The 20,799-nt window shown below is 40.2% G+C and overlaps 2 protein-coding genes across 4 annotated transcripts; one reads left to right on the forward strand and one right to left on the reverse strand.

Annotated features, from left to right (window-relative positions):
- The first annotated feature begins 256 nt into the window (after positions 1-256).
- On the forward strand, positions 257-2,422 carry LOC133117989 (cytochrome c oxidase subunit 5B, mitochondrial). Its single transcript, XM_061227579.1, has 4 exons — positions 257-447; positions 1,314-1,384; positions 1,568-1,667; positions 1,879-2,422. Exons 1-4 carry the CDS (start codon positions 342-344, stop codon positions 1,989-1,991), a joined length of 390 nt encoding a protein of 129 aa, XP_061083563.1. The 5' UTR covers positions 257-341; the 3' UTR covers positions 1,992-2,422.
- On the reverse strand, positions 2,332-19,019 carry herc4 (HECT and RLD domain containing E3 ubiquitin protein ligase 4). Of its 3 annotated transcripts, none has more exons than XM_061227577.1 (24): positions 18,940-19,019; positions 15,116-15,397; positions 14,425-14,584; positions 13,861-13,937; positions 12,982-13,203; positions 12,353-12,444; positions 11,901-12,031; positions 11,107-11,267; positions 10,641-10,717; positions 10,236-10,357; positions 9,446-9,505; positions 8,508-8,619; positions 7,985-8,174; positions 7,208-7,380; positions 6,934-7,050; positions 6,513-6,611; positions 5,933-6,100; positions 5,578-5,721; positions 4,623-4,789; positions 4,282-4,348; positions 3,963-4,045; positions 3,691-3,874; positions 3,285-3,387; positions 2,332-3,148 (listed from the first exon to the last, which is right to left on the reverse strand). In XM_061227577.1, the coding sequence occupies exons 2-24, from the start codon at positions 15,339-15,341 to the stop codon at positions 2,940-2,942; spliced, it is 3,144 nt and encodes a 1,047-aa protein (XP_061083561.1). In that variant the 5' UTR covers positions 15,342-15,397; positions 18,940-19,019; the 3' UTR covers positions 2,332-2,939. The 3 variants fall into 3 exon arrangements, with proteins under 3 accessions (XP_061083561.1, XP_061083560.1, XP_061083562.1); XM_061227576.1 differs by lacking the exon at positions 18,940-19,019 and adding an exon at positions 17,383-17,719; XM_061227578.1 differs by lacking the exons at positions 2,332-3,148; positions 3,285-3,387; positions 3,691-3,874; ... (6 more) ...; positions 6,934-7,050; positions 18,940-19,019 and adding exons at positions 7,862-7,883; positions 17,383-17,722 and having other exon boundaries at positions 7,257-7,380.
- Between the last annotated feature and the right edge of the window lie 1,780 nt (positions 19,020-20,799).

A 20,799-nucleotide genomic window follows, 5' to 3' on the forward strand; every position in this document is an offset into this window, starting at 1 on the left:
TTCGCCTATCTTCTTGAACAGCGTGAGCACAGTCCCGTTAGACGGCGACACAAAGCCATATAGTTAGGTGCACAAAACCAGCAATTGCGGCAATGAAGACGTCGTTTTGCTAATTTTGATAATATGGTTGCACCCGATAACGGTGAAGATGAATGCCTGCAGCGGAGACATTCACTCATTGGTGAACATTTGTCCATCTTTCCTCTATGAATGGCTACTATTTAATGTCAATCAAATATTGCTCTCCGATAGGGGAAATGAGGTAAGCTATTTCCGTGAGGCAGAGCAGCAAGACAGTTTCAGTTCGAGTACCGTCTGACAGTTGGACAGTTGAACTAGCAATGGCCAGCAAAATGTTTCTCCGGATTCCCTGCTCTGCAGTGCGTTTAGTGAGTTTTAAACCGTCTATGAGAGCACCAGCTCTCCGTGCTATGGGGACATTGCAGGGTAAGTAGCCTAATAAAATGCAGCTTAAAGCGTATACCAGTGCAACTAAAAATTGAAGCCAAACAAGCCGCGCACTTGTATTGCATTTTCAAGACGCAAACACATTAACAGATGGTGTTTATTGAATCGCGCAACAATTAAGGTCATGATGAAACGTATATATATATCAAAACAATAGGACCTACTGACGACGTACAAGAACGTCGAGTATAATCTTAACATTACCCTTTATTTCCCCCCTGCATAGACATGGGTGATTAAGTTTGGTTTGACGCGTAAGTTAGGCTTTGAAAATGTGACCGGGTGTTTCTATTGGCTACCATACATAAATGTGATTAAAATGAAAAACTGACGCTTATAAGTCTTACACGTTATTAATAAATATGTTAGCTAAACTATAGCTAATGTTGAAGTCAATCAAGGTCACCAGGAGTTTGTTCCCGTGTCATGTGGTTCTAGACACCCACCTTTTCTGGCATATGTTCAATGCTGCAAACTGTTCCAGAAATGTTATTGGCTTATAAGCCTTGATATATACTTTGCCAGGCCTATGACGGCTTTCGCGGGCAGCGAATTTATTTATTGCACTTTAACTTACAGAGAGACCGTGGACTACGTGAATGTCAGTTTAAAGAATAGGTCTTGCGACCTTAGCCTATCTCTTAAATCCTATACTTTTCAGATTCACAACTAAGCTAATTACAATTCCCACATGCACAACTTTCAAGTAACCAAGAGTAGGCGTATTTGTGTTTACTGCTCAGAGGCAGGTTGTATGCAATAACCTTTCAAAAGCAAAAACACACAGCATTTTTATATAATGCATTCAAAAGGACTAGCATCACACCACTCATGCTGCATTTCAGGCATTCCAACGGATGAAGAGCAGGCGACCGGGCTCGAGCGCCATACCATGCAAGGTTTGAAGAAGGGACAGGTAGGATTGGCCCAATTACTGAACGAGGCCTTGAGAGCATTTTACATGTATGGTCGTCCAATAATTTTTTTCCAATTGTGCCTGTATGGTGTTCAAGGTACTGACAACATTGGATCAAAACAGCAAAATAATTGTCATTAGACACAACATCTGCCTTCATTTCATGGTCTCCATTTGCCGCAGGACCCATACAGCATTTTGAAGCCCAAGCACTATGAAGGAACGAAAGACGATCCCCACATCGTGCCTTGTATTGGCACCAAGAGGCTGGTCGGCTGCCTGTGTAAGCACCTGCCTTGTAATATGCAACACACACACACAGAATGAATAAAATAAATACTCAATTTTGTGAGTGAAAGAGATGAGACTGACTAATATGCCTTTTGCTAGGGGCTCTACACATTTCCAACGTAATTATGGATGTAAACATTATGCTTCCATGCGAATGATTTCGAAAGGGTGAAAACTCACAAGATGCGATCTTGCCTTTCCAGGTGAAGAAGACAACACGCAAATCGTATGGTTCTGGCTTCACGAGGGAAACCCCCAGCGTTGTCCGTCCTGCGGCGCGCACTACAAAATGGTTCACCACGAGCTCCCGCACTAGCCAGCGCGGGACCCAACATCGAGCCTTCGCGTTCCCAAATCAGAACACGTAAAATCATACGGGTGATTCACGGCTGACTATATCACGGTTTATTCAATAAAATGCTCATCTTATAAATATTTTGATGCCATTAGTCATTTTGAATATCAAATCTTTCTTTTATAAAATGGCTGAAATATGAATTCATTCACAGAAATATTTTACTAGTTCTTAAGGGAACTAAGTGGAACAGATCCTTGTATTTTTGCTTAGGATCACTTAAACCAAACTTAAATGCAGAACAAGTGAAGTCCTCAAAAAGTATAGATTTGAATCAAGAACTTGGGTCACTGACAACATAAACACTCAAGAGCTTGGTTTATTTTCAACTGTAGAATCTAGTTTTACATCCCCTTTTCAAAATAGAAGCTGGAATAAAATGTTCATTTGAATGCTGTTGCATTTCCTTTCACTACAGATTATTTGTCAAAATACTGGGAGGGGGGAGATAATTCATTGTATAATTTACCATTGATTTAAGACAATGTGAAAATAGTGTTCATTCACTGAAGTTGGTGCACTTGCGTGGGAAGCTTTCAATATCTATCAATAATAAAAATCAAAAAGGATACTGAAAATACAAACAAGTGGTTGTTGAAATACTTAAGCTCATTTTTGAAACCCCATTAATGTCCTGAAGCACAAAGCATTTGCTTTTAAACAGATGGGTGGGAATACTGCATTGTATAATAGAGTCCATTCACTCATTCAGAAAAGTGTGTCGTTTCTCATCCTTTTGGCAGAATTCAGGCAGGCAAGTAGGGGGAAAACAAAAAAGAAAAATGCCTTAAATGCTAAAGCATAGATGTGTTGTAGGTCAGACCTTTGTCAGCCTTTTTTCTGGCGATCTGAGGCCTTGGTATTTATTCATCGTCTGTATGATCTTCGCAGTGGATTTGAATGAGGTTCTCAGACCAGGCTAAAGCCCTCGTAGTGATTGATGGCTTGCATAAGCTTGGCCTCTAGCACGTCTTTGCTGCTGTACTTGGGCAGGTCCAGCAGATTAAAGCAGGTGTGTGCCACAGGCAGGTACTGGTCCCCCCCTCCTGTCGGCTGAATGACCAGAGTCAGGCTCTTCATTCCCAAGATGGGGATACGGTCACTTCCGGTCAGAAACACTACCCCAAGGAGAGCAAAGCAAAGACACACGTGTCAGTCACTAACTGGTATGAGGACATGAAACGGCTCATTTAATTCACATTGCAGTCCAACATACTGCATTGGACTTTAACCACCATGAAGAGAAATACTCACAAAGAAACTTTTTCTTCTTCTCCAAAGGCAGCTCATGGAAAACTTCCCAAAAGTATTTTATTGTTGGATGTTCACGCCAGTATTCTCCTTTGTATTCAGTACCCTGTGGAAAAGTTCCATACACGTCTTATTGGTATTTTTTGTGAAAAAACTAAATTACTGAAACAATGCATTGGGAAAAAAGAAATACTCATATATACATTTTATATTCATACATGTTCAGGCATTGCTATCTTACATTCTCTTCCAGGCAGTTGGAAGCGACTTGCGAGTCATTTGATTAGTACTGGGAACGAAAAACAGTACTTGCACACCTGTTCCTTGCTGTGAAAGTGTGTTTTCTTGGAAATGAACAAAATGGCTACTTGATTTTACAAGGAGTCAATGAACCAGTTCTGAAGCTCACCCTTTCCAGTTCTTTCCAGTCATAGTTTGTGTTTCCAATGACCATTGCCTGGAGTTCATTGGGTTGAAACAGCTGAAGAACTTTTCCTCCACAGACTTTATGGAATCCAGCGAAGAATGCTTCAAACAGCTCTGCTACGGACATGTGGAAAATGTAGTCCACATATGCAGCAACATATTCCTGCCTAAAAAAAATAAACAATGCTTAGTATAAAAGCGGTGTAACCAATAACAAAAAAAATTAATAAAATCATGTAGATCAGACACAGATACCTGTTTGAATTATTCACGCTGATGTTCATACCATCTTGGATAAGTTCAAATACTTCTGTTGCACCATAATTTTCCACTGTGACCTAAAAAGACAAAGCTTCAATCTTACAGGCTTTCTACTGAAGGATACTGAAAAGGAATCCAAAAAAGAAAAGACGAACCGGAGGAGATCAGGCTTTTTGAGTCTTTAGATACTCATTCTCATGTTATCTGGAATTCATTTTGAAAGCACCCAATAGTACCCAGAATTAAAAAACCCAGTTGTGTAGTACTGGCCAATTTTTAAAAGGGCAGAACTGATTTGAGCATTAACACTCACGGCAAAGTTCAAACAAAAGGCCTCCTCCACATCGTCTTCAGTGTAATCCAACAGGAGCTGCAAATTCCTGAACAGACAAGAGTCGTAGAACGATTGTTAAACACACAAATATCTTATGACATGAAGGGCTATGCAACAAAATGTCTGTCTAGGTTAAAACCGACTAATCAAAGATAAAGCAGAAATATGAGAGGAGTATTTAGGGGTCTAAGTGAAGCTCCTAGACGGCATTGTTTATATTTTTGGCAAGGTTTATCATCGGCAACCCCTGAGATGTTTTTAAATGCATGAAGCTTTTTTTAGTTGGGTAGCAGCAGTGATTCTGAAAGGCCATGTCTAACCTTCCAACATCAGGCATGAGCTCCTTCAAATCATCCAATGTTGGCTTCCGCTTCAGCAGTTTTTTGTAAAGTGCCACAGGGAAGTTCAGCTCCACGATAGTCAGGTTGTAGATGGCCAGTCCACAGACGACTCCAATCAGATGGAACAAATCTATGTCTTCAAATGTCTAACAGAAAAATATTTTATATAGAAATAATCATGTAGAATACATAGCATTTTCCCCCCCACAGCCTTACATCCAGACATGTTCAGAATATACAGCATTATTGGCACCCTTCAGAAATATGCAAAACATACTATATACTATAAAAGAATACCATTATTGAAATAAACCTTCCTTTTCAACAAGTGTAAAGTAGCGTGCATATATACACACAGACATTTCCCCAGGTGTGACAGGTGCCACTATTATTGCCACCCCTGGTTTAATACGTTTTGACCCCACCTCTGGCAAAGATGACAGAAGCGAGTCTTTAGGTATACATTGTGATGTGTGAAGGAAAGATTTGGAAAGGCACATGGAAAGATTTGACCATTCCTCTACGCAGAACTTTACAGAATCATTGATATCCTTGGGTGCCCCCTTCTTCAGTTTGAGGAGATTTGTTAATGTTTGGAGACTGACTAATGTGTGGGCAGCTTCAAAGCAGAGACCATCAGAACTTCTGCCGAATTGTCCTGGTACTTTGTTGAATTCATTGTGCCATTAAGTGCCACTTAAATAGTGCCCCTGGAGCAGAGGCAGCAAAACATCTTTAAAAAAATCAATGACCCACTGTCATATTTGAAAGTCAGTATGAGGTGCTTCTCCATGTATGCTTTTCTTCTTTTGCCATACAATACCAATGAGGTTGGCAAACTCCAGATGCTTGGTTTTGTTTATTGTTCCTACTTCACCAATGGCAACAATGTATTGTAAATACCACACAAATAACCACTGACAGACATATTTACCTTGTTGGAAAACCAGATTAGCCTCGATTCCTCATAGTACCTAAACATTCCATATTTAGGATCAAGAAGCTCTCTCATTATAAGCAAGAAGAACTCCTTTCTAACACCTCCTGCATCCACCGCCTCTTCCCCAACAAAAATCACCTAAAACACAAACAAAAAAGTAAATAAACCACACTGAACAACCCTAGGTTTGAACCCAGCCTCCAGAAGTGTAACCTTAAACTGAGTACTGCATAAGCACAAATATCTGGCTCCCCGTAAAACGTGCAACATAAAAATGTAGAATACAAGACGATGAATGCCACAACATTGACTGCAAACGGTGAAGTTCTCAAAATGACTGCAGTCACACCTTCAGGGGCTTCTTGTAGTCAACATTTTTGGACTTCCTGAGGACCTCGACCGTGTCCTCCACGATGTTCTCCCTCCTGACAATGAGCATCAGGCAGGGGTCCACCGACTCCACCACAGGCAAGAAGAGGGACGAGAAGTTCTGCCTCTGGGCCTGGTCTACTGCCATCTGGCCAAAGAAACAAAGCCAGCCAGTGCCGACTGCTTAGACTTGGGAAAAACCAAAATGTACAACTACATCTAAAAGGAATATTTACATTTACAGGCAGTGTGCATTTAGCCAAAAATGCAGATATTTCAGTCCATAACATACTCATAATGAGTTGCTTTAAAAAGGTTTTATATTAACCCCGCTCCCAATCAGATGTACCAGAATCAGGGGAGGCTTATTCATCCATTTAACTCACAAGACGATTAGATACCCAAATTTTCAATCAGATACATTTTGCCAATGTCAGGACCATAATGTCTTCTAGAGCATGGTGTCCTCATCAGTCACTGGGATATTAGTTTAGTATGTGCATCTACTCTTTGTGGCATCAACTGAATTTGTGCCACTTTTCAGTGATGTATATCCTCACCTGCATCTGTAACATTGCATCAGTCTGTAGCAAGGCGGTTTTGGCTTGGGCATCAAATACAAATGGGTATCTGCACATGGTAAGAGGATACTCCAGTACCTGAGATGACAAACATTTCCTTAAAAACATGGGACATTCAATTTCAGTCAAACCCAACACAATTTTTGTGCAATTTCGTACGTATGAACTACAACTTCCATAGCTATTGCTACTACAACGAATGACATGGTCAATAGATACAAAGTCCAGGGATCCCATACGTTTTTGGTATGAAGATTGGTTTTCAAATAAAAATAATTAAAAATAAAAGGTAATTTCACAACTCATGAAATAGCAAACGTGGACACAGCCTCAAAATGTAATTGTTTAGGCTTATTACATTTTTAAAGAGCCATAAATGTACTTCGAACACAATACTTACCCCTGAGTACATCTGCTGAATCCAGTTGATGTAGTCACCTCTGATGTCAATGAGCTCACCCAACTCTTGAATGTAGAATCGGTCATACTGTAGGATATGACCCGCTCTTTCATTCACCTGTAATACCAATGCAATCATGTACTTTTGCCAAATCCATGGCTTGGTGGCCTGCAGTAATGCATCAAAACATCCTCAATCTTAAATTAGACTACATCAAAACAATTTGCACTAATATTATTCCAACACTTAATATAAATATTATTTTCCCACTCACAACATGCAGAATCTCCAGGAACTTCAGGGCAGTATGCAGAAAGCTGGTGAGCGTTCTGTGCTCTGAATGGGCGATGCCAATCTTCTGTATCCTCAAGAGGTTCACCACCACCTCCTTGTACAGGTCCACAAGTCTTTGGAAGACTGGAGGCTCAAGTTTGGACCACCAATTTTCTGAATATCAGAAACAAATCAAATATTTAATTAGTCCGCCCCCGAGAAGCTAAACTTAAAAGCAAAGTTAGTGGTTTGATGTCATATTTTCTTTACGGATGAATAGATTTTTGATTTTTTGATTACAGAGCACTTCATACCATTCAACCCAACAAGCAACTTACAACTTCGCCCTTCTCTTTTTATTTAATAAAAAAATAAGTATTTTGAATCAATCCTTAATTATATCCTTAAACCTAAAAGCAAAAAAATAAATAAATCATAAAATACGCAGTGTTGGAGATTTTTCCATATTTCAAAAGCTCAACATTCTTTTCTGAGCTTTTAGAGTCAAATTTTGAGTCAGTATCATTACTAATAATATTATTTGTATTACCGGCTATATATTAGTCAATATTATTTCAAACATTATTATAATATTAGTCATGATGATGATGATTATTATATTATTACCATTACCACCACCACCCACAGAAAATACCTTTACTGGGTCTTGTATAATCCTGAGAGAGAAATTCAAATCAATCAATGACTATAAAATACTAAATGTTCTTCCTTGGTTACGTGGTCTGATGAAGACATAATTAACAAGAAAATTCCTTACCTAGGACCTTTAGTGGAGCCGGTTTCAGGCTGATGACAGCCTTGCCTAATGGGATAGCGAGGGTTTGGAAAGTGTTGGGGTCGTGGAACAGCGGGCATTCAGGCAGCGTGAGGTAGAGGCGCAGGGCTTCGATGTCGGGAGGAGAGCTGAGGAGCCGGGGGATAAGGGCCTTCTCTAAACTGGCAGCAATCTAAGAGAGAAAAACTAAATATCATTAATAAAATATACAAGGAAACAGAGGACTTATTTATAAATACAACACAAGCGGGTATGTAATCATAGAAAAGGCAATTTCATAGCATGTACATTTTGGGTTCTCCCCCAACTCTGTCCAAATGACACTACACATAATGACGGACGCTCCCTGCGGGGTGGGAGTCGCCGTCAGTACGGACGCGGTGACAATCTGATACCAGAGCGAAGGGAACACGCACAGGCTGGAACAGTTTCCCAGCAGAGAGAGGCACTCCACTTGCCCTCACGCCTCCGATCGATGGGATATAATCCCCGCGCAAACGCTCACCTGCTGTGTGATGTGTGAGAAGTTGGGCTGGTTCAGCTTGTGAAACAGGAGGCGCGCTGCATTCATGTCCACTCCTGAACATCTGCTGCTCGTGTTGTAATGATCCGGATGGCTGGAGGAAATTGATGGACGAATAAATAAGTGGCACACGCGGTATCATATCAATAACGCTAGACTGAGACATGCTGCTCTGGGGCTACGTGAAGTGCATTGTCTAACCCCTGAGTGCCATATTCAGTACCAGCCATTAGAAACCCAGCAAGCTTTATGCACCCAAAATGTCTTTCATCACACATAACAAACAGCCTGGGAAAACTGAACACATACATTAAAATGGAGCTATCAAAAACCAACCATGACATGACCATTCATCTCCATTTCAGTGCAAAGGGAAAACTGTACAAATATACAGCTTAAGATATTTCTCACTCTCCAAATGAGGTGCATATCATTTTTTTTTTTAAACACATTTTTGTCTGTTGAGTTATTGACTAGATCCCATAAATTATGTCACAACAGAGCTACTCATCTCTCAGAGCAAGCCAAATACAAATCATTGATTACCAATGCTTTACTCCGTTTCTCAACGCTCAAGTTTTTTTTACTGATGCATTTGCCCATACCTGGACTTATCAAAGAGCCGCTCAGATTCAATTGGATTTCTTTTAATCCTAAACATCATCTGTTTGTTCCACCTTTGTGAGCTCTGCCCTGAAGGTTTGAAAACCTTTCAGCATTTATCATTTTAAACTTTCTCATGAGCCTCAAACACTGGTGCACTCTTTTCAGCGCCCCACTTATGAGTGAGACATTATAGCTTTAAAGTTGCAGATTTTTCTAACAGCGATTAACCGAAGAGCATGAATTAATACTCATTATTAGCATACTTAAAAGCACTGAGGGGAGATTAAAAAGCATTCTGTCACAGGTGCCATTACCTTTCAGACAAAAAGCTCCCATTGAGGCAACTTGCAGAAGAGAACACGGTCTCAATCTCACTAAACAGACAGAAAGAATAAATACGCTTCATTAATTCCCATTTCCAAATGAACACATGCACAAGCAATTCCATCTCAACCCCAGTAAACAGATCTCTGCAGGATCTATGGCAATTGCAAAGCTCAGACAATTTGCAAACATGCCTTAGTCCAAAACGAAAGGCCTATTATAAATGTCTTGAAGCATTTGTTTCATGTACAGTTTACTGAAATGTTTTTTTGGGGAAGAAAATACATTTAAAAAATCTTAACTGTCCTTCATATTTGTATATACTTTGAATTATATATATATATTTATTAATTTAGCTAGACATAACCATTTACATCGTATACTTGGCCAAATAAGACTAGCTGCAATTTCTAAAACCACATATATACATATTCAGACACGCACACACAGTGCACGCTGAAAGAATGGGAATGGTGGCGTGAAAATTTCATTTTGGGGAAAAAAGAAAAAAAAAAAGAAAACCCTTTTCTGTAAAATAGCAAATCCTATATGCATGAAAATGCTATGAAATAAAACTACTGTCTGTGCTTTCTTCTCATATCCCTTTTAAACCAGTGCCTTAAGTATACAGCAAACAAAACAAACTTCACTCTACCATTCCCATACTTTTGGAGAGCATCCAAATAGATTGTATGCGTGTTTGTGTCAATGTCAACAGTTGTGCGCTGACATAGGATTGTCATTTTTAAAATATGAATTTTAAAAGAAAGGAAAGGGTACTTGGCAATCTCCTGAGGCAGTCGTCCTTGTGCATGACTCAGCCAACGCTGAATAATATCGGGGTTCAGTGTAAAAAGGTGTTTGCCAGGGTCAGGTACCCGGACATCTATAAGCATGGAATTCTGAAATAAAGCAAGTTTGAAACTTGCATTTTGAAACTTCATCTTAATTGCATAAACATGAATCTCCCAAATACTGTAATATATTTGTAATGCTTTTAATCCAAGTGACCAAACATCTTGAACTACAATGTCAAATTCAGCATTTCAAATTTTTCCAATGAATATTGACAATCTTCATTTGAAATATTGTCAGTATTCATTTTAAATCTTGTCGATTTTCATCCGAAACTGAATTTAACCACTGGCAACACTCAGCAGCAACAAATCTGAATGTGTACCCAACCTGAGAAGAGGAGTAGTGGGCAAAGCTCTGGTCTCCACCAGCAAATATTCTCTTCACATTGAAGCACTGAGGACCACCTGAGAGAGAAAACAGGCATGGAATTTACCAGAATAACTGTGCCACCAACAGAAGGAACAAACATCAGCTTCATTCATACGGGAATCAGCACTCATTTGAAGCCGATGACCCCCTCCAAAATGTTGATATCTTTTTGGGACATGTTTTTCTCAATCCCTATCCCATGCGTTTCCAGTGAGTTGTGATTCATTTGCATGGAGGGGGAGGGGTTTGAATATGAAAATAATCTGCTGAGTGACAGAGAGCGAGAGAAGGCGAGAAAGAGCGAGAATGAGAACATGAGAGAAAGCGAGAAAGAGCGAGAGAGCGGGAAAGAGCGAGAAAGAGCGAGAGAGCCACAGATGGCAGCAGCAGCAGCCCCAGATCCCGCTCGGTGACGTGTGCTCACCTGTGCTCAGGGCACTGGGACCATTGTTTAACATCCTGGTGCCCTTCACTGGAGCCGGGCTTTTCCTGTTGCATGTGGATCGAGTGCCAAGCTGCCCGTTTCCTCCAAGTCCAAACGAGTCAATCTTTCCAGAGGAAGGGACGAATGCTAATGTGTGCTGCCTTATTCAATGCCAAAAAAATACACAACAACATTAGGACAATTACCTCACTAATCTATCAGCTATATATGGAAGCTACATTTTCAGACGCACGTTACATTCACAGACGTGTGTACACAACTCCTTCGTGCAAAATGCAATGTCATTTGCATATCTAGTAAATTAGACAACCACATGTGATATGATTCTTAAAAATGCCACTTGACCAGTTAGAATGTTACATTCCACAACTGTGTGCATCCATAAGAAATGATGTGCTAGGTAAAATAGGTAGAAGTCACTAGATGTCATCCATCTCTATCAAGCGATCCAATGCCACTGTCATTACGAAGCTGGTTCCAGTCTGTCTTTTCCCAATTGTTAGGATTAGAAGTGAAAAAGACGGCATTTGAAGCAATGTCATTTGGGGGCAGACAGAGCTGGAACAGGAAATTTGAAAAAGAATAAGACAGACATTTTTATTTTATTCCAAAAATGTGTAGGCAACTGGACAGGGTTTCTAAGTGATGATCATTGCTTTTCTGTTTTTTGGGAAAAGTGTTAAAAAATGTTACCGCTGTTCCAAAAATGTAGCGGTGAAACAAAGACATGCTTCCTTTACTTACAATGTTGATGAATTACTTTCTGTACTTACCTACCACAGGCAATCTGTGCAACTACATTTCCCATGAGCTCAAACACCTTGCGGGGGTTGATCTCGTGGTTTGTGCTGTTATGCCCCAGTTGACCATATCCCCCGGCCCCAAATGTAAACACTCCTCCCTCCTGCAAACAGTTTTTACAAAAATATCATTCCACTGACAGAACAGGAAGAAAACTGATTCATAACATCATTAATTTCAGGGTTGTAGTCTCTGAAAATAAACTAAGATTATGGACATGGCAACATTGTTGACAAGGGCTTCGCAATGAACCATGGGAGTGAGAGACAAGGGAAATGTTGAAATATTGGTGCACTGCATTTCAAAATACATTTAAAAAGGGAAGAACATGGTATGGACCTGAAACGTTTCACCACACAGGTCTTGAGAATGGATGTTAAAAGGGAGAGTGTGAATGAGGATGTAGATATACTTCTGGTGCTACCTTTGTCAGAGCAGCCGTGTGATCTTCTCCACAGCAGATGTACACCACCCTCTGAGAGCGAAGTGATTTCAGCAAGACAGGAAAATGTCTGTCTGAAATACAAGAACTGGCAGGTTCTTTTAAATGGACACAAAACTCTTTTCATGAATAACCTTCATTTTTTTTATGTTGACAATCCAGACTTGACGCATTACTTCCCAACAACTAGACTTTCAAAAGCCATGTACAAACACGTAGTACGTACAGAAGAAAATAAATTATTATTGTGAACGTTTGTCAGCTTCATGCGGGAAATGGAAGGTGCTTCAACAAAGAGCAATGAACAGTGATAAGTGATAGCTCTGCATGGGAGAGCAAACCCTATGCACAGCCTGAATTTTACATCTCTAAATGAACTGCCATAGGTCCATTTTGGAAATTCTCAGGCCGATATCAATCAATATTTGCCTAGCCATGATGGCTGTTGCCACCCCTACAGACATAAAACAAATGTATGTGTAGAACTCTTGTATTTCTATTTTTTGAGCATGACTAACTTAGTTTACAGTATCAACAGCCTCTCTGGCACATGCATGCTGCTTCACAACAGCCATCATCTTAATCTGGCCAACCCCAATAAGATGCCTTACCGTTATTGTCATTTAGGCCCAATTGGCCAAACTTGTTGCGTCCCCACCCAAACACTGCTCCGGACAGGGTAAGCGCGAAGCTGTGGGCGCCCCCTGCTGCTAGCTGTGCGAATGGTATTCCCAGCAGTGACTGGATGACACTGGGAGAGGCCTTGCTTGCGTCAACAGACCCCAACCCCAGCTGTCCGTACTTATTCTGACCCCAAGAGTACACACTGCCTCCTGTTTCAAAAAAAGAAAAACACATACTTAAATCTGAAGAAATGGTTTAAGCCTACAGCTTGACAACAGATAAACAGCAACTGTGTTAGTACATCCAAATTGAGGGCCCCTATGTTAAATAAACCACATGCTACCAGCACAGGCAGGTGTCCTATTGTGGACATTGAAGGTTCTGCACTGGCCCTGTCAATGGCTGACTAAAACCAGGAGTCTAGACCCCATTATAGTCATGATAAATGTAGCCACATTGAACATTATAAAAAGCAGGGACCGGCCACTAACCGTTAGACGCCAAACATGGCTCCTTTGTTCCCCCACAAAGTTTCCAAGTTTAAGAAACAGGATTTCCCATCCATTTTCAAAAGTGGAAACTGGGGGCAAGTATACTCACCTTTGGTTCCTGGTCCCCCGCATTACCATAAAGCATTCTTTCTCCAAAAGGCATTCATGTTAATGACTATAAAAGCTCTACATCCTCCTCCTGGAACAGCATAATGAATTTCAAATCGACAGCCCTTTACAAGTCTACCTTGTCCCATAGTTTTTCCACTCCCCATTTACTGAACAGAAGTGCCCCTGTTGGCATTTGCTAAAGGGAAAACTTTTTCAATTTGTCAAATGATTGGTTTATGAAAAACAGGTAAGTGGCAATTTTACCTTTCGACAAAGCAAGGGAGTGACGGAATCCACACGCTACTTGGGTAATCTGAACTTCTGACAAGCTCTTGACATTTCTAATGTTGGAAGAAGCAAAAGAAATTGAAAGTCAACATTTTTTGCCAGTAGAGAGTAACACTTCAGAAACTAATACAAGTTATTTCCTCCCATTCTAAAACGCTATTTTGTGTCACAATGCAGTTAAAATAAAGACTGCCGACTAGATCATCCCATGAGTGCTGAACTGAATCTAGACCAGAACAGTACTGACTGCGGCTGGCAGCAGTGTAGGGCAATCCAACCTAAGCAACTCCGAACGTCATGTTATGCTAATCATTCATAGTGTCATTATGAAAATGACCAGAACATACCTAACAGTTTCCACCAATCCCCTTTTCTCCCCTGGTAGAACCAAAAGTCAACTGAATCACCTTTTAAAAAGTTTAAGCCTCAGCAGAGGGGTGAGGAAGGGGGTCAGTGAACTAGGCTACGGCAGACGATAAATCCCCCCCCCCCCCCCAGGAAAAAGCAAACGGTGGGGGAAAGCGCCACAAATGGCTGTACCGAGGAACCCGGGTGCACTCCTCTGCGCCGGTGAAGCCCAGCTGCCCGTCGGAGGCCAGACCCCAGGCGAACACCTGGCCCTTGTCATTCAGCGCCAGGGTGTGAGCCTCCCCGCAGGACACGGCCACGATGTTCTGAGCATCCAGGGCTCCCACCTGTTCTACAGAGACACAGCACAAACGGCCAGTCACAATAGAAATCAACAGCTTACATTCTCTCATTACATTACATTATTGGCATTATTGTATGTTGTTCTTATCCAGAGCAACATACAGTTGATTATAGACTAAGCGGGAGACAATCCTCCCCTGGACCAATGCAGGGTCAAGGGCCTTGCTGAAGGGCCTTGCTTAAGGGTCCAATGGCTGTGCGGATCTTATTGTGGCTACACCGGGGATCGAACCACCAACCTTGCGGGTCCCACTTATGTACCTTAACCACTACACTACAGGCCACCCACATGTCATGGCAAATAAAAAAAAAGCCTTCCCCCTTCAGTCCCAACTCTTAATTTGCATGGCAGACAGTAGAAAGGCCAGAACCACGCCTTGAAGGGGTGGGGGTTAAACAAACACTAGCAATTATTACATTGTGGTGAGCGGGAGAATTTCAGTTCAACAAAAAAGAAAACAGAATAAGTTGCTCTGGGTGAGAGCATCGACCAAAATGCCTATATGCAACGCCAGCTTACCTGGTTTTTTCCTGGATTTCTCATGACCTAGCTGCCCAAGGTCATTACAGCCACAAGTATACACAGAGCCATCCCCCAACAGAAAGGCTGTGTGTCGAAGGCCACAGCCAACCTCACAGACCACCTTCCCCTTAAAGAATGGACAGTCCTTGGGCTCCACCACGATTTCTTCATCAATCCCACCCAAGCCAAGCTGACCAAAGGAGGTGTTTCCCCAACACAGCATGGCTGTCAGCCTCAGCCAGCCACTTCCTGTTCCCACTGCTGTAGACAGCTTACTTCCTGTGAATTAGAATGAAAAGCCAATAAGAATGGCCTCAGCCACAGTCTATGAGCTGACAATCAATCAGCTTATAGTTCCCGTGAACGCATTTATTTCAGAAAAACATCACAGCCCCATTAAGCAACAACATTGTTACACTCTTGAATTGTGCGTTTTGAATGGCCTGTTCGAATATGAAACTAATATTTCGCTTAAGTCCATAAATACACCAGGAAGGCTGATGCAGTAGGCAATAAACGTGTACAATATTGACACGAAGGCATTCAATAAAAAAGTTGAGTGAACCGCTCTCTGAAGAGTGGATCTATCTATACTCCTGTGCCCTTTAGGGCTTTCCAAGGTATTTATGGTAAAGCAGCAGGGAGTGTACAATCTGTGAAGATCAATAGTCAGAGATTGGGGGATGTCTAGTTTCTTATTTCACCTCATAGGTTAAACTCAGAAAGACCGGTGTAATTCTGGAGTAATTTCTTTTAAAATATTTTTCCCGTCTGCACACCTATTTGGGATTTAAGTCAAATTACTTGCTATACCACAGGTAAGCTGGGTGCCAGAAGTTTCACATTTCTGCAGCAGGTAGCAACCCAGCAGGCCCAACTGGTCACATACTTAATTAATCACAAAAAGTTGATTGACAGAAATCTGTGCTGAAACCTTGATACAGAGCAGGCTGTTGTTAGCATTAGGGCCGATCAATTTAATTAAATATCTTTTGAGGCTTTCAGCAAATACAAACATTTCATTTAAGACATAGTTTGTTGTGATGCATTTCCTTAGTTTTTACACCGGGAGGTTCAATTAATACTTAATAGGTCATTATAAATATGGATAAATTAAACCCTTGGTTGAGAACTTGGCTTAAATAATCTTATTCGGCCCAGTAACTAACTAATTCAAATTTAATAAAGTGTACAGTCATGAAATTACAAAAAGCACGCATGCTTGTGAATCACGGACATAATGGACCGTCGTGTGTAGGGATCCATTGGATTTACATCGAGCTATTTTAGCGCAAAATAAAATAGCATAAAACATTAAGAGTTAAATGGTATCCACAACACAAATCAGTCGTTGGCCCGTTGCCATTGTAATTGACCTGCGAAATTGCATTCAGATTGGTTTTGAAACGCATGAGATATTGAGGTTATAGTGCCAAACGAGGCAAACATAGTGAACGCTATAATTTCGCCATCTGTCAATGAACTCAACGTATGCAGCCTCGGGCAAAAACTGCACAGGATCGATAATATAACGGAATCGCAACTTCATTACCAAATGGCCTGATAACAACGACTATGAAGTTTTAGAAAAAAAAATTCTTTATATGTTAAAATATCGTCTGCCTCATTGTATGATGAATTATTATTGCATGGCAATCAATATTTATTATTGATATTATAACGAAAAAAAGCTGTTTTGACATGATGTTCCAGTTAATGCTCGGAAACATTTTAGCAGAAGACCACAGCACAACATACCGAGTCGCAAAAACAAACGGCTGTCGTAAAATGCTAATCGAACGCTACTGAATGCTATAGCTAACGCTGTCATTCGTTGTATTTGGTCCAGTTGACAAATTTCTTATCGAATCAACGTTGTCTGTCATTAAACCAACTAACTAGGCAGATACTGCCTACGTTTCAGGACCCAACAAGATGACGGCTACAGCTAGCCAGCTATTGACATAGGTTCACAAAAATCCAAACTAGACGCAAATGTAAGGACCGCAAATAGACTACATTAACTATATTAACTATGTACACTTCACTTGTACACTTCGTTGGCATATCACCGATCAAATTAATTCAGAAGTTGACCTATAAAGACACATGTAACCAACCAATACACACATTTTACAATGTCTGCTCTCTAGCTAGCTAATACAGCAACTTCTGTTCTGTTGTTAGCCAGCTAGTGATGTTAAGCTAGTGATAACCAGTTAGCTACGTCAAATATGTACGCTCATGGATACTAAATATCTTACCTGTTGCTAGTTCAATTTCTGTCTCCACGCCGTAGACAGTTGGCTATTAGATATACTTCATTTTAGTTAAGAGACCAGTTAACTAGCTAGCTAGCAAAGTCAACTTTCCATCATCAGACAGAGATCCACCAAGTGAGTGGCTTAACAGTCTGTTTTCTGTCTGCTAGGTATGTTGAAATAACCAAACTCAGATGGGGAAATGCCCAGTCATTTCCAGGACTTTCTAGAAGCCTAATTCTGTTACTGTAGCTTGGCTAGGCGTCTGGTCTATTCCAGATAAGCAAGCTACTACCACATGCTGCTTTGGGTGTGACGACAACACATTCCCAGTCGCGTTGCGCAGCCTGTGTGCGCATCACGGACTGAGAATGTATTTGGAGCTGGCTAGTTTGCCAAATCTGCAGGTTTACCAAAAATAGAAAACAGCTGATAGCCCAATTACAGCCAAATGAAATCGTGACAGATTCGTCCATTTGGTCTCAATGTTTAACGTGCATTTATCAGCCAGTCAAGTTTATAGCAGGGTTTGAAGTCTTTAACCAGAGGATTGGTGAGTATTAGTCATGTAGACAAGCTCTTATTGTCTGAAACAAATATAACCAGATCTTAAAATGAATCCCAAATGTACTGAACCATTTCATAATACCATCTGCCAAGTTAGGGTAATTCATGGTGTGTCGATGCACTATTTCTAGTTTTAGAAATGTTCAAATCAGCCACGAATGACAGCCTTTAAAATTAACTGCAGAAAATAGTCTGTAGATTTATCAATGACACACTGCCGTTTTGATCACTTAATTTCATTTCATGCAAATTAGCACTGAAACCAGGTGTACTGGTCAAATTAGACAAAAAAAAATAGCTTTTGGCCACACAAAGTAGCAGTGCATTTGGTGTTGGAAGGTGTTTGGTGTTGAACTCCAGTAGCAAGGCATTCTGTCCCAAAACCTGTTATCCCCCCACCAGGAGCATTAGACTTGGCTGCAAATTATTCCTTTTCAGCATGAAAGATGAGCACAAGTATACCCTGAAAATTGGACACAGTAAACATTGTGAAATACTGGCTTTTATGCTCATCTTTTTCAAGGGTGAAAATAATTTAAGAATTTATATTCAAGAAAGATCTTTGGTTAAAAAAAAAACTACATACCAAACATAGCCTCTATTTTCAGTTAGACCATTAACAAAGTAGGTTACTTTGACTTAAAAACAGGTGTGTAGAATTAAATAATTCAGTAAAAACTCTGCAAAGATCCATGCTGAATATTTATAAAGCTAGACGATTTAAATGCTTTTCCTTGATGTTTCCTTCATTAGTGAAATGGTGTTTTCCACTGACAGCAGTCTTATAACTCCACAGCATTACCACAGCTGTACAAACCTATTCTCAGACACCTATTTTTGCATAGGCCATAGACAACTACTTAACTTATTGGAGAAAATCCAAAAAGTAAAGCACATTTAAAGTAGCGCTTGATTACAAGGTTAAAACACTGGTATATCAATCTAAATAATTCACCTAAGTTTAAACTAGCATGTTCTCTGAAATGGTGTTACCTGCTGATGATGATTTTATATACCCTACTCAGCAACCACAGATATACGCACCAATTAGAGATGAACTACCAATCAAAGCTCCTGTTTTCAGGTAGGCCTTAACGAGTACTCAACCTGTAGCCTGTTTACAAGTGCTTAACTCCTTGGGGTTTCGCAAATGAGCCAAGACACATTTCAATTGGTTTCTAAAAATAGTAACAATATTTGAATTAAAAACACCTGCCATATAGCTACATTAGGACTAGCTAAAATATGCCTACTAGTCTGGACAAATGGTGCATTTGTAAATTTCCTTGTATTTCTTTTGAAAATTATAATATTTGAGATTACTTCTTGGCCATACATAACAAAAACCAATCCCACTTAAAGGGGTGTTCTATAAAAATGACTTAAGAAGTTTATTTATTTGAGTTTTAAAACTATTTTCCACTTTCTGATCATATTTGTTGTCAGAAATGTCTCGTGTAAATGACACTTTGACAGTGAGTACTGTGAAATATTGTGGGAATATATATATATATATAAGATAGATGGCATCATGAACACCTTCCATCCATTATCTTAACCCACTTATCCTGAACAGGGGGGCTGGAGCCTATCCCAGCATACATTGGGCAAAAGGCAGGAATACACCCTGGAATACCCCCCAGTCCATCACGGGCAATTTAGACTCTCCAATAAGCCCAACCTGCAGGTCTTTGGACTGTGGGAGGAAACCCACACTAACACGGGCAGAAAATGCAAACTCCACACAGAGAGGCCCCGGCCGGTTCACATTCTTCTTTACCCAAGTATACTTAATGTTGACTCAGTTTGTTAAATAAACACCTCAATATAGCTAATTTATTTGTTATTTATTCAGGTTTTCTGTGTTTTCTAATTATGATTTAGATGAAAATCTAAAAACATTTTAAGCCACTAATAAATAAATCACATGCTTTCATTTAAAGACCTGGTTGGCCACATCTGGCCTGCTCAAATGAGCCATCCTGTAATTGCACACAGGTTTTTATTAATGAATGTGTGTTCTCTCAATTTTAGTAGAATTCATCAAGCAGTGTCATTGCTAATATTAACATATGATTTACACAGCAAATTTCCCATTTAAGTCTGTAGTGAGACAGTTTAAGCAATCTAATTATTGTACTGCAAATGGTTTACTTTGAGAACACTCTACTGCACTATGGCAAACCAAGGAGACTGATAGTATGTAGTACTAGACCATATCATGAACAAGGAGGATCATCTTCATCAAGACTTCTTAACCACTGCTTCATTTTCTACTTTATAGACCCACCTCAAAAGCACACAGATTAGGCTACCTGATTGCACCTGTGCACTGTTATAGCTGCAGGTAATATAATATCACAGAAATGTCACCTAGACTTTTGATAGTCAGTTCATTCCAGATAACCAATTTAATGTTATAGAGAGCTGTCGAACAAATTACAAGGCTTGTTGAAGACCTAAGTGATGTGAGGATCCCTGGAGAAGCTCTAGATTATGTCCATCAATATATTTAAAATAAGCTTCTGAAATATTCAGTGGGAGGTATGATAGAATATAACAGACTGCTGAGACAAGCATCAACCTGATTGGGTTGGATAAGTTATTGCTCTTCCTAAGAATAAGGGGTTTAATTTTGTCCACTATTGTATAGGCGGGGAATATGAATACTAATACGTGTATTTCCTTTGGGTGACCATCTAAAATGTAAACTGAGTTTTCAGTAGTATTTAACTTGGCAGGAATAGATTCCTCTGGATGAGATCTAAAAACATGCATGCCATCTGAGTACAGCATCATCTCATATTGCCTCTCCCCCACTGTGCTATGGGAATGTGGAGGTTCTCTTTCAGC

Source organism: Conger conger, chromosome 18 (genome assembly GCF_963514075.1).
Source record: "Conger conger chromosome 18, fConCon1.1, whole genome shotgun sequence".
Classification (NCBI taxonomy): domain Eukaryota; kingdom Metazoa; phylum Chordata; class Actinopteri; order Anguilliformes; family Congridae; genus Conger; species Conger conger.